The sequence below is a fragment of the Melospiza georgiana genome, chromosome 2, assembly GCF_028018845.1.
Source record: "Melospiza georgiana isolate bMelGeo1 chromosome 2, bMelGeo1.pri, whole genome shotgun sequence".
NCBI classification, from domain to species: domain Eukaryota; kingdom Metazoa; phylum Chordata; class Aves; order Passeriformes; family Passerellidae; genus Melospiza; species Melospiza georgiana.
Window position 1 is genome coordinate 81,090,284 of NC_080431.1, and position 13,871 is coordinate 81,104,154.

The window sequence follows — 13,871 nt, forward strand, 5'->3', positions numbered from 1 at the left end:
TGGGCCTGTGGAGGGTTCAAATTTATTGTCTAGGCATGACTTAACAGGGCCATGGGAAATTTGGAGGCAGCTTACATTAAAAGGAATTATGACTTTGCAGTTTGGATAGGGGTCTCTTGATGGTTGTAGGGGGAACAGAAACTTTGTTTTCCATTTCTCAGCAGGCAGTTTAGATGCAGTTTGAAAGATGCTGACTTCCACTAAATCTTGAATGTGGTGGGAGGAGGAATCTGAGAGGTAGTAAGAGGAGAGATGTGAGGTAGTGCTGGTAAGGCAGCTGGCTGCATCTAATTTTTTAGCTAGCATCTGCTTGTTCCTTCACATTTTCTGTGAGTATGGTGGCTGTCTGATTAAAATAAGAAAATTACAGTCATGTAAATCGTAGTGAAAACAGATTGCCTTGCCTCAGTTTCTTAAAGGGTTGGTATTGTTCTGTTAGTTACATTCACATAGTTTTTCCTCTTAGAAAGCATTTATCAGACTTGTGAAAATCATGATTTTAAGTCCTATACATTTTCTTGGATGTTTTGTTTATATTAACACTATTTTAATACCATTTTAAAAAATGAAATATAAAATAAAATATGTAAAATGTTGTGGTTACAGACACATGGCTGTTCTAAAGGTTTCTTCTTACTGTTCTTGTGTCTGGGGCAGTCAATGCCTTTTGATATCTAATTTCTTCCTATTACTTTCTTTTACTTGTTTGTTTACTAATAATATTAATTTATTTAAAACTGCATTCACTTTGCAATTTGGTGGATGCTGAATTTCCAACAAGTAAGGAGTTTTAAGGGTTTTAGCAAATTCATGAAAACATTGCTTAGTGGCTCATGTGCACAACTAATCAGCGAGACCTTTTGGGTTTTTAGATGCAATTTTTTTACTAGGCGGTGGAAATATCTATTAAAAAGCTAAATGTTTTGTGTAGTAAATGTTAATAACATTATACTGCTTTGTTCATTATGCTTTCTAAAAAGCAAAGCTTTTGGCATTTCTTTTGGTAGAGGCTATATGACGGTACATCTTTGTCAAGTAGGTGTTGCTAATGAGAAATCTGTTATGCCTTTTGTAAAATTGTTGATTCCTATTTGGAGATACCAGTGTAAATGAATTCTTTTTATGCTTCAGGTATCAGTAGATATATTTTTCTTTTAGTTAGCATCTTAAGACATTAGCCAGTGTTTTAAAGCAATTCCTTACACTTAAATGCATTCCTTATGCTTACATTCTAAAATGTCTGTGCATATATTGAAGGAAAAGAAAGAACAAGAAAACAACCTAATGCAGAGCATTAGGATCTGTAGCTCAAGTCAAATAGGCCTGAAATTTTTTCCAAATTTATTCATGCTGTAAAATCTGATTTCTGTAACAGAAGCAGTGACAAAATAATTAGTCACTGTGCTGGGATGCTTGTGAAAGATGAAATCTCAAATAAGGAGTAAAATGTTGTATTCATAGAGAGTAGTTTTACAATGTAATCAAATCCTATTTTTTTCCTGTTTCTTAGATGATGAAGCATGCCTGGGACAATTATAGGCAATATGGATGGGGACATAATGAGCTCAAACCAATTGCCCGGAAAGGACATTCCACCAACATATTTGGTAGGCTATATTTTCTGGTTTGTTTGTGATTTTTTTTTTTTTTTTTTTTTTTTATATTTCTGTCCATGTGTCTTCTTTGGAAGTCTTCCCGAACTTTCTAGCAAACTCTGTTTTAATAAAGAATCTTTCAAAGTGTGATTGACAGAAATGTATTATTTCAGTGGTATTTCATTGAATTACTTTATTGACCTATCTTTTTGGGAGTAGTATGTTCTTATTGTTGCAGAGACTAAGCTGTGTCTATGTACACTGATGCTTTGTGTGCATGTGTACATATATAAATGAAAGTCCTGATGCAATGATGGTTATTTTTTGGCTATATTTTGAGATGCAATGAATATAAATGTGTTGGGTTGTTTTGTTTTTTTTTTTTTTTAACCCACCTCGTATTGTCTAGATCTTTGTGTTTAGGTCCATGAGAAGCATGGAAGAGTTTGAGTTGGAGGGAACCTTTTAAAGATGATCTAGTCCAACCCCTCTGCCATGGGCTGGGACCTTCCATGAGACCAGGTTGCTCAGAGCCCCATGCAGCCTGGTTCTGAGCATTGCCACCCACAGCTTCTCTGGGCAGCCTGTGCCAGTGCCTCACCAGTGGTGCTTAGCACAGTGCATGGAGAGAGTGAGCTGAGTGCAGCACTGGAGCAAAAGGCTGCTTCCACGGCAGAAGGGCATTTCTTAGGTACCAGGGCAGCGTTGTGTAGCACTCTTAGATACTTTGTTATCTTGTACATAGGCACTGCCATAAGTTTCGCTAAGAAAATCTCTTCTGCACCTCACTGTGATTTAGTTTTATGTTATGATTAATTGATGGTTTTATGTTTTTTACAGCTGATGAAACTGGAGTTGACAGGGAAAAATCTTTAATGTTCACCTCTATGATCATGTAGTCTTTGCTACTTGCAAATCTGTTGCTTAATTTGCCATGTGTAATTCTAGATTAGCCTTGGTTTGTAACCCAGACTCTATGAAGTAAGTTTTTTTCCTTCATGTGGCAGAAAGACATTTTTATGATGTTTGTTTTTAATGTGACTGACATGATATTTTGAAGCAGTTACGAATTGCAATTTCACTGTAGTATTTTTTTTTCCATTCCTCCTCTGCTTACTTCTAACATGTCTGCTAATGAGTCTGGAGGATTTCTGCTTTTTTTTCTTGGAATGATTATTCTTTGGAGAGCTTATTTTTAAAATTTTGGCATTGCTTTCTGAAAGAAATTGCAGGCCTTGTCCATGCTAAAGTTTCTGCTCCTCTTGTTCCAGCTAACTCTAGCAGCCAATGCCCTACATGTTTGTCCTTTTAAAATCCAGATGCTATTTTGTGCCATTTAGTTTTTAGCCAAATCATGTCATGATTGCTGTATTCAAGGCTATTTCATATGAAAAACTTTTCTGAAACACATAATCTTCAGCATATATCAAGTCTAAAATAGAATCAGCTATTGTTCATTTGGTGGATGGCTGATGGGGGAGATGTGTGCGGAAATTGGTCTTTGTCAAGGACTGTCTTAGGCTGTATTGTTATTCCAAGCTCTTTACCAATCTCTATTACCCCTATTGACACGATTCCCAGCAGTATTTGCCTTTATAGAAGGGTTGCTTAATTTTTTTTGAAGCCTCATGCTAGTTTTAATAAAAAGATGCTCAGCAAAATCTGTTTTTATTATTCATCTCAAAGATGATTTGATCCAAACTATTTTCAGCCATTACTGCAATCTACTGTGCTTCCATTTCAATTCCTAGCACGTCTATGAGATCCTGCAAGGAGATGGTATCGCTGGTTGAATGAAAGGCAGCCCTTTGCATGAATCTTTGGGAAATCAGGTTTGCTGATAACTCCCAAGTGAGGTTAAACACGATTCAATTTGGAAGACAAATAAGTCATTAGTCTTCCCCGTTGGACTCCACTTTTGTCTAAAGCAGTGTATATCTATATCTATGCCAAGGAGAACACAACTGTTTCTAACATTGCAAGATCTAGCAGGTTTCAGTCTGGGGTCAGAGAAGGGCAGAGGAGGTGGCCTTCTCTGCTCTTAAATCTTACTTTTAAGTAATTAAAAATATAAAGAAGGATAAACTTTATAAACTTTAAAGCAAGATGCTCTATGCCTTACTGAAGCATGCCAGCAAGGATGTTTATGGGCTTCCTCAATTATTAGTTGACTTTTATGACAAAACATGGTAGGTTGCTTTAGTTGGCCTGCAGCAAGAAACTCTTGCCAGTCTTTTTGAGATGTCTGACTGTAAATTGTAAAGGAGAGTCTGCTAAAAATACTGTCTTTCAAACTGTGTAGTTGGGCAGTATCTTGAGCAGCACCTCTTCCACAGCTGGGTCACAGCATTGGTAGTATGGTACTGCTTTGAGAAAGTATGACTGGGAGTGGGTGAGCTTTTAAAGATATTTACATTTAGATGATATATGAAACAAACCTTAATAGGTTCTCTCTTGGTGAAATGGGGTGATAACTGCTTTTGAAAAGGCTGGCATTTATTCCTACCCTGTAAAATGAAATATAAAAGTCAAGGAGAAGGTGCAGCAGAGAGGTGTAAATTTTCTTTCCAGTTTAGATTTTTATTTGCAGCTCTGCTGAAGGTTGTAGCAGCTAAGCTAAGAACGAAAAGTTGGCCTTTTTTGTTGGACTGCTTAAATTGGTGAAAAAATTTGATGACAGCTGCAGGGTCTTGTTGCAGAGGGGGTTTGTGTGGTATCCTGGTCAAGTTCTCATTAAAACACAAAGGGTAAAGAGGCTGATTATGAAAATGATGCATGTAAGATAATGAGCAAGCACAGCAAACACTGAGCTTGCTTCAGGAGGTTTTCTGAGTTTAGCATGAACCAGATCAGTTGATGGTATTGTTGGATTCTCTCCCTGTAATGAAATCTGATTGGATTTGCTTTTGAGGATGAGAGAAACCACCTGAAACATGCTGTTTGAAGATGATTTGTCTCTGTTTGATGTAGATGAACATCTCCTGAAAACACAAACAAAATTATTCAGTCCTGATATGCTTCAGAGTTTTAAACTGTATGTGTTTGTATCCGGCATAATATGAACTAATTACCATAGCATAAGCTGTAAGGATACTTTATTGTGAGTTAAATTGAGTAGTTAGTACTAGTTAGTTTGCATCAGTCTTCAATCTGTGTTTTTCTAAAATATGTTTATTTGAGAACCTGAACTACTATAAGGAACAATATAAAGAAAATATACAATGCTTGGGCAATTTGGAGCACTGTCTTCATCAAAACTAGAAATTGTGGACTGTCATCTAACCTGATGCTTTCTGAAATAAGAGTTCTGACATTTGTGGTGTGTTTTATTTTGTTGTTTTGGGGTTGTTTTTTGGTTTGTTTTGCTAATTTTAATTATCTAAAAATAAAGTGAAGATGTGCAATTTGTCAAGTAATAAGTACATGGCAAGTACTGATACAATTCTTGCAAAATTGAAAACTTCCAGTATTACTAGCAGTGCACTTCTAAACCTTGCATTTGGATGTGTTCTGTCTAGAGATGAGTTGCTTTATATGAAGATGGCCTGGTAATTCACATAATCCATAGACAGTTATATGTCTAGATGTGTTTTGAAGGGTGTGGAAAGATTTTAATAGTGATAAAAAGTTTTAAAAGTTTAGAATTTGTGGATGCTTGCATATACACATGCCTATTCTCATGCCCAAAGATTTAATGAAGTCATTATTTTGTATTTTGTCACACTAGAGCTGTCTCATGCATTGATAGTGCTTTCATGTCTCTCCTGTTCTTTCACCTCACATGCCATGCAAACAGTCAATTTACCCTGAGCTGCCTGCCATCTCTCTCTTGGGATCCTGTCTTCTAAGAGAGAATTGTCAGTGAAATCACATTGTGATTGCATTTGTGGTACCTGGTAGAGCCCCAAGGCTGCAATGCAGTGCCTTATCTCTTCCTTAAAGCTTGACCAAATAAAGCTGTCCTCTCTTTTATGAGGAATTTTTTGTCTGGCATTTTAAGTGTCATTGGTGAGCGAGATACGTCCAAGGGAATAACTCAAGGATTCAGGTGGGGAAGCTCATGTGTTGAATATTCCTTGATATACCAGTGGACTGCTTGGTTTGTACCACATCACTGAGCATGTCCAGCCTCAGCCTTTTGCTGCCAGTGCCACTGATGCACCCCGGTTACTCGGGGGAAAGTTGCTGAGGTGACTGCCCGGTGCCGCAGCAGCGTAGGAAGCTCCTGCAGCAGCTCCTCGTGTTGCTAAGCAATGGAGATCTGACAGTGCATTTCTCCCTGTGCCGGGGAGCAGGAGCAGCAGAACTCCCAAAGAAAATGCATCTGTCACACTGCAAGGATGGGAGGCTGTGGCAAGAAGGAGCTGAGTCAGGCACAGGAGCCTGCTTTTCCAATGCCTTTGACAAGTACAGTACAGCCTGGGAGAGCAATGTGATTTCTTTGTCCACTTTGTGGTTCCTGAAGTGAGGGGTGGAATATTTCTTCTAAGCACTAAAAGAAAACACCATAACAGAGTTTTTATTATTATTTACCCTTGGAAATATTCTTTAATTTATAAGACATTTTTGTTATCTGTCCTTGTGGCAGTTACTGGGCTGCCTGAGCTGCTCTGGCATTATCATCTGCTGTCACCTGATTAGTTGTAATTTACTTTTGAAGTTCATATTAATTGTCAAGGGTGTCTGATTTAGTAAGCCTTTTGTATTTTCTGGTTTGTTTGTTTGGTTTTTAGCTGGCAAAATACCTGTTTATAACAGTATGGAGAAAAACACTTTTACTGGAAAGAAAATAGGTTATACAGTTTAAAGACTGTGGAACGACCTTTTAAAAATATGGTGGAAAACTTCTCATGTCTTCTCACTGTAAAATCCTAATAAAAAGACAGATGGAAATCACAGCTTCTGCTCAACATCCTTTTTCTGTGTATGTGTTCAGCCTCTGAATCCATGTAGAGGATAAATGGGCACAAAAAGGGAATATGAGGTGTATATGTAAACAAAAATGTTCTTGACTATATGTTATCTTGATAAACAAAAGCCTCCTTAGTGAGCAGTAGTTCTTATCTTTTAACTGTACATGCACAAGTAATTTAGTCATTATTGCCTTTTTCTGTGGCAAATGGAAAGGGAAAGAAAATCCATTCTTCCTAACTAGGGAAGAGAGGTAATTTCACAATGCAAATTTCAGCCTAATCTCTGTACTTCAGGTTCAAGTCAAATTTAAAATAAATGGAAATGGCCTTAAGACAGGCCTGTGCATCTGTGTCCTCTGCAAACTCCATAATGAGTGATTACAGCAAGATAATGTTGAATATTATAAGTACATTGAATGTGTATTTTTTGACCAGTAAGATGAACTTTGAAAAGATAAAATTTTGAGAAAGAGCATAACTCTTGAGCTACTGGCTTTATTTGAAACTAGAACCATGTTCTAATATCAGAAGAAAAGTTCCTTTAGGTCAGATGACAGATCAAACATGATTGTTACTCAGTGTTCAAAAATTGCTCACAGCAGGTACCTAGGGAAGACATGTAAGAGCAGGAAAGCTCATAGTGAGCTTGTCTCAGAGTACTCCACAGCCTTACAGAAGTTTGTATAGTGCTAGTGTTTCTGTGGTCAGAGGCAGCAAGTTTTATTTAATCACTTCTAGTTGATTTTTCCTTGGTTTTGTCCAGACTGCTTTGGAGTCTGGCCAACCTTAAGAGCAACATAACCCACTATGAGTGGTTCCATAGTTTGATTTGATATTGTGTAGAAAACTTTTTTATTTTGAAGGCTGCTCGTTGTCCTGGATTACTGGTTTTGGTGTTGGAAAAAAGAAATAAATCCATTATTCATCCCTTGCTTGCTGTTCATGGGTTTGTAGAACTGCATATGCCCTCAGTAGTGCCCCTGTCCTGCATGGAGGGTTTTAGCCTGTAAACTCATTTATCTTACTTACATTTTTCATACCTAATATGTTGTTATTTTCTTTCTTTGTATATTTTCAAGGCAGTGGTTTTGGGATCTTTTTTGGTCTTTGAGACGAAGGCTAAAACTTTGCTCCATTTTCTGTTTTGTCTGCTGTTCCTCTCCTAATAATTCTCTGTCTTTTAGGCTCCTTCTTGAGTCGACAAACACAGTACAGGGTAGCATTTCTCCAATAGCATTCCTTTTGGAAATCCTCATCCACTGTACCCTATGATTTATGCTAATGTTATAAATATTTTTAGTTATTTCATATTTAAGCTTTTGTCCAACCTAATCATTTCAGTAGGATCCCACTGGTGATTTTACCTCACACTGATGGCTGTTTACACTTATCCCATTTCCTATCTTTTAAACCGTTATTCATCTGCATGAGAACAATTTTCTTTTACTGTGTGGCAGGTCAGTTTTCTCAGAGATTTTGTTAAGGGATGGTCTCACATCCCTTCTGTATATGTTCTCTGCCGATATGCAAGTTCACTTCTTAAAAAGACTTTAACATTGATGCTAAGACAACACTTCCCTCTACAAAATTTCTGACATTTCCCTCGTTTATCTCATTTAGAGCTGTTTTCTGATTGATGCTGCCAATTGGGCAAATAGTGATTTGTTTTACTTCACTGCAATGTGTATCGTGCTTATTCAGAATATAGTTGTTCTCTGAAACTTGCAAATTTGTGCAGACAGGATACAATCTGTCTGTGTGTTCCCTCTTAAGTGTTTTACAGTACTGGTGCTGTAGATAAAAACAACTGCTTAGTAAGAACGTTTTTTGAATGTCACTGATATTTCATCAAACTGTCAAAAGTGTGCTTATGCATATCAGGAAAACAGGAAAATTCACCACAAGCAGCTGTTGTCTTGTTCTTTTTAATAATACAATATTCTTACTGAATTCTTCTCACACAGTTTGTATTAGTTCATGTACAACATAATTAGGACAGTTGTACTCAGTGACTTCTTTAAGTGTCTGAATCAATTACGTTAAATCCTATTCAGAAGATTGAAAATTCTGCTTTAATGAGAAAATACCACAAAACAAACAACAGATGCACAAATGCAAAATGAAATTAGATAAACACACCTCACCTACACACACATAGGATAGTGAGGTAAACATCTGCATGAAATGGCAATGAAAAAATTAATCATGCTAGAGTTCAGGGCTGAGGCTCAGAATTTTGATTCTTCCCAATAGCATTCTCTTCTGTTCTTCTCTTATAAACCAGATGGTTTGCTCTGAGGAAAAAAAAAATGTTTCTTGTTGGAAATCTTTGGACTTAATGTTTATTTTGAATTGTGAATTATTTAGGTTGTGGGAATGCTTGAATTTAAATCATGAATTTAAACTTTTTTCCTACCTTTTGGAATTGAGCGCAGAGGGTATAATAAGGAAATGAAGATAAGGCCATGCAGCCTTGTTTTGAACAGGCATGACAGCTGAGTAAGAATTAGCATTCTGAGCTCTAAACCTAAATCTGCTGAGGACAACTCCATGGGCATATGTACAGTGAGGGAGTCAGGTGTGGGTGTGCTTTGCTGTCATCTGAAGCCAGAGGATGCACCAGGCAGCTGGAATTCAGGAACAGCTCAACCACGTGAGTGGAGCACTGTGCTTGTGCCTGATACACTGCTACCGTTCACTCAAGTTTTGCACCCATCTGGTGAAGTTCTATGGCTATCCCACTGGAAATCTGCTCCTCTTATGCTGTCCTAAAGAAAATTTAGGAGGTGGCTTCGACCAAAGTGTGTGGAAGTGGCCCAGATATAAAGATAGAAAAGCCTGTGTGCTATGATGGCTCTTAGGTGTTGTTTTTTTGATATGTCTTTTCCTACTGCCTAGCTGACAAAGTAATTTAGCTTACAATTATCTGTGAGAGATTGTTATCTTGTCATGGAAGACCTGTACTTAGCTTGCTTCATATAAAGTCACACAACTATACTCAAGTCCAGATAACATCTTGTTCTCTTATTTACTCTCAAATATTAGCCTTGCTTTGCTTGCCGTGGTGTTTAACTGATTGCTGCTAGTGTTTAGGCTCTTCATACTTCCAGGCCATCATTCGCAGATACTTTTCCCTTCAGTCTTCCACTTCCTGTTTTCTTAAAATGGGCTTACTTCAGATCTATATTTTTGATTAGTTTTGATTGACTGCTTTGTGTATACAGCAGATTTGCTGTCACTATTCACTTTTCACATGTTATTCTTGCTTTCTTTCTGATGTGCTTCCATGGCCTCTTTTGTACTCAATGCCATCTTCTCTCCCTCTTTCCTTTCCTACTCTGAAATTCATCCTAACCTTCTCCTGACATTGTGGCTTTCAGTTATCACCAGGTCTTAACCTTCCACTAACTCATATTATAGTTCCAACATTAATCTTTATTATGGTCTGCACACAGTCTTCCTCCTGTATACAGTGATAGAGTTTGGTCTTGGTGCTTTAAAAATAAGAGAACAAAAAATATGGAGGTAATTGGATAGAAATGTAGAAAATTGAAATGGTCTGAGGATATTCAGTCCTTGTACTAGGGGGGACTGCATTCAGCTCTTGCTTGCATGAATTTTGAATTAATTTGAAGGGCCATGGAAGATTTAGGGAGCAAAGTAAATCAATCAACTGAAGAGCAGTCAAGAGGAAGGTTTATTGCCATGTAGATTTTTAGACAAAGTTTTAAAATTCGAGCATGGATATTCAGGCAGCAGTTTGTTGATTATTAACAAATACCAGCAGGTCCAGTTTTTAATAGGTTCAAAGTCTAGCATACAATTCAGTGTTCTACTCCCATGACTTCCTCAGTTATGAAATTAAGGAAAGCATTAAAATTGATCATTTAATATTATTTATATGTTGAAGTACTCTATTGTCTGATACAAAACACTAAGACCTCCTTTTCATGTTGTCTATTATCAGCAATTTAACAGAACTAAGCAATCAACATGCTTATTTTTTTGTTCTGCTTTTTAAATTAGTCTAAAATGTTAAAGGCAATTGGTTTCTTCATGGATACTTACAGGCTTATTCATTGCATTTTATGACTGAGCTGAAATCATACACTGCAGTTTTGTATGAAATGTGTAGTTTCATTGACTAATTTTGAGGCACTTGTTTTCTCAGTGAAATTAAACTCTCTTATTCAAAAGTTTAATTAATTTTCTTAAACGTTATCTTGTTCCTCGTGAGTCATTAAGATATTTTGCAAGTGGTATGCTTCAGCAGTGGCAGCTTTATTGCCAGACTCTCATTAGAGATACAGAAAATTGTTGATAATTGTTTGCTTTTAATTTTCATGTTACATATTTTCATACTATGTCTCTAATTGTCTGTCACATCAAGAAATTCTGTTGCTACAATCTAAAAACTTGAATTATTTAAATCTTTTGTACTAGAAATTGGTGTATTTTCTAATATATAGTGCAGTCTTGCCCAGTATGTATTTTTCAGCCATTATGAATCTGGGCAGACAGGAATAACAATAACAAGAATATTTATTTTCCTTAGGATTGTAATAACTCTGTATTGAATTTCAGGCTGAGTTTATCAAGGAAGCACTTTCACTCAGAGTCTGGGAATTAAAATAACTGCCTATGTGAAAAATAACTAAACTTTTACCTTCAGAGTGTAACACTTCAGAGTGTTGAGAGAGTATATATTTCTCCTTGGTGAGGCTTTACATCTCCTCTTTTGTTTCTGGAACCACTATGGTGGAAAGGGGAGGATCTGCTTTATGCTTTTGTACACCCCAATGGTTGGGTTGCTCTGTCAGTAGTGCTGGATGAGTCTGAAGCTGAGGTTGCCTGCTTTAGTGGAGATTTATCTTAGAATGGTAAATTACCCCTTGAGGCTTTGGTCCTCTTACATTCCTTTTGCAAGCTGATCCTGCCTCCATCCCCAAGTAGCTTCACCACCAATCAAGCATGTTCTGCACCAGTAGGAGTGCAGAACTTCCACTGAGTGATGTCTGTCCAGGGCCCTGCAAAAAAAAAAAAAAAATCAGATATGAGACAGGCTGAGACCAATAGTATTTCTGACACTATTTCTGTTTGTATCTTATGGTTCTGTCAGTCAATATGACCATCCCATTGGCCATGGGAAGTTGTTTTGAGAATGAAAGCTATTTTCTTGCATCTATATCTCTAGCATTTGCGTATAACTAGCTATGGATTCCAGCTTTTTATTGCTTAGGAAGATAAGTCTGCTTTCTAGAGTATAAAATAATCTATTTTGATTGCAGGGATGTCTTAACACAGAGATACTTGCTCTTTGTGTGGTGTAGAGACACTTGTCTTCAGTAATTGCCCAAATGCTTTTAGTGTATCTAACTTCTTGTTCCTCCTCAGTCTTGCAATTTCCCTTAGCTTTCTTCAAAATGTAGCTGCTGCTGATGTCTGCAGGCTATCCTTGCCAAGGAGAATAAGAGTCTTTATTACTGTTATTTATTCCTGTGTGATTTTGTCACTGGTTTAGGAAATATGAAAACCCTACCTTGATTGTAAATGGACTGATGAGCATCCTGCTTTTGGGCGTGTCATCTGCTGTCTTTTCTGAGGAAAAATAAAATGCTTCCTTCTCAGTTACTGCTTGAGGCAGAAGAGTAGGAATGGTTACATGCATCTATTTATATGACTTCTTTGTATTTATATGATTTCTTTGGAAGCAGAGCGGCCTTGGTAGTTTTACACTTAGGCTGGTTTCCTTGACTTCATAGCAGCAGCGTACATTTTGGTAATGAGAGATCCATTTGAGTAGGCTGGATTTCCTTCAGGTTTGTTACTCCTCTAGCAAGTCTCTGGGTAAGTGCCAAGTGTGTTGTAAGACACTCACACACTTGTGGTACAGGGGTGTTGGAGCACAGGCATAGGGAGAAAGGCTAAGAAGGAAATTCTCTCTCCAACCTTATGCCTTCCCCTGGCTTGTTCACTGTGGGGATGCAGGGGGGCAGGAAAGAGAAAGCCTTGATGCTGTGCAAGCACTGCTCAGCAATAGTCAAAATTCTCATGTGTTTCCAACACTGGTTTAGTCACACATCCAAACCCCACAGCACCATACAAGCTGCTGTGAAGAAAATTAACTTGCTCACATGCAGACTCAGTATCCCTGCTCAACCCTCCACTTAAGCCAATGAAAGCTCCTATGGATTGTTTTTAGGAGAGGTAATGAGATTTGTGTGTGATGTATACATGTTGAAGTAATGAGGAGGTATGGGTGAGATGTTAAATAATCAAAGTTTCTGTGAAGCACCTATTTGATGGTTACCTTTCAGCTTAGTGCATGACTTCAGTCTGTTGGTGCAGAGTATTGTCATCTTGTTGCTTATTTAACTTGTCTATGTCTCATATCTTTAGTCTTTTCTGTTCATAATTGATCTATGCATAGTTGATCTATTAATATATTTTCTCTAGTACCTCACTGCTTATAGTCTCTTCTGCTTCCACATAATAAATACACAAAGAAACTCTGAGCTGATATAGGCTGATATCAGACATTCTAAATCTTTACACTTTTTCTTATGGTATAATGAAAATGGGCTATTTATTTTCTTCATATTCATTTTGTTGTGGAACACTTGACACTTGACACAAGGGAGCGATCTGTCTCCCTTGTACTCTGATAGTCTCTTGTGGGACTTCCAAATGGTACTAATAAGCCAGTTCTTCATCTAGTGCTTTGGCATACTGAAAGAATTTTAGATAAGAACACTGTTTTTCTTTTAGAGGCCCTGATATTTACACTTAGTCGTATTATTTGCTAGAATTTTCAAACTGTATTTTATGTGGCATTGAGTGAAGGAATTATTTGACTTATCTCAAGAAACTGAAGTCTAACTACAAATTTGAATTACCATTTTGCAGTCCTTTGGAATAATACTTTTGCTTAATGAGAGTGTGCATGATTTTCTTAATAGTTCAGCTATTTCACTGCTAAATTCTTTCCATTAGCTCATGATGGATGTTCTGTTTTATTTAGAAGAATGGGCATTGCATTCATTAGGCAAACTTCATTAAATTTGGAGCTCAATCAACTAGAACTATAATTATATGGAGAGGAAACTTCCTAATCTGACGTTTTTAAAACGGAGCCTTTTTGGAATTGGTTATTATCTTCTGCGACATGACTAGCTGAGCCTTTGTATTGAACAGAGGCAGACCTGGGAGGAGTGCCTTCAGCTAGCAGAAGTGCTATTTTCTATTATAGTTTAATTGTTTTATAGACTTTTTTCACCACAATGAGACATCTGCTCCCTCTATATGTGGAGCAATAATAGACTGCTTGAGGTGGTAGCAAGAAGTGTATACTATAAACTGTTAT

General features: G+C 37.2%; 1 protein-coding gene across 1 annotated transcript in view; it reads left to right on the forward strand.

Annotated features, from left to right (window-relative positions):
- Positions 1 to 13,871, forward strand: part of MAN1A2 (mannosidase alpha class 1A member 2) — a 132,264-nt gene that overhangs the window by 42,365 nt on the left and 76,028 nt on the right. Inside the window, exon 3 of the mRNA XM_058045284.1 lies at positions 1,511 to 1,607. Within this exon, the coding sequence (XP_057901267.1) occupies positions 1,511 to 1,607 (97 nt within the window). The remainder of the gene's footprint in view (positions 1 to 1,510; positions 1,608 to 13,871) is intronic.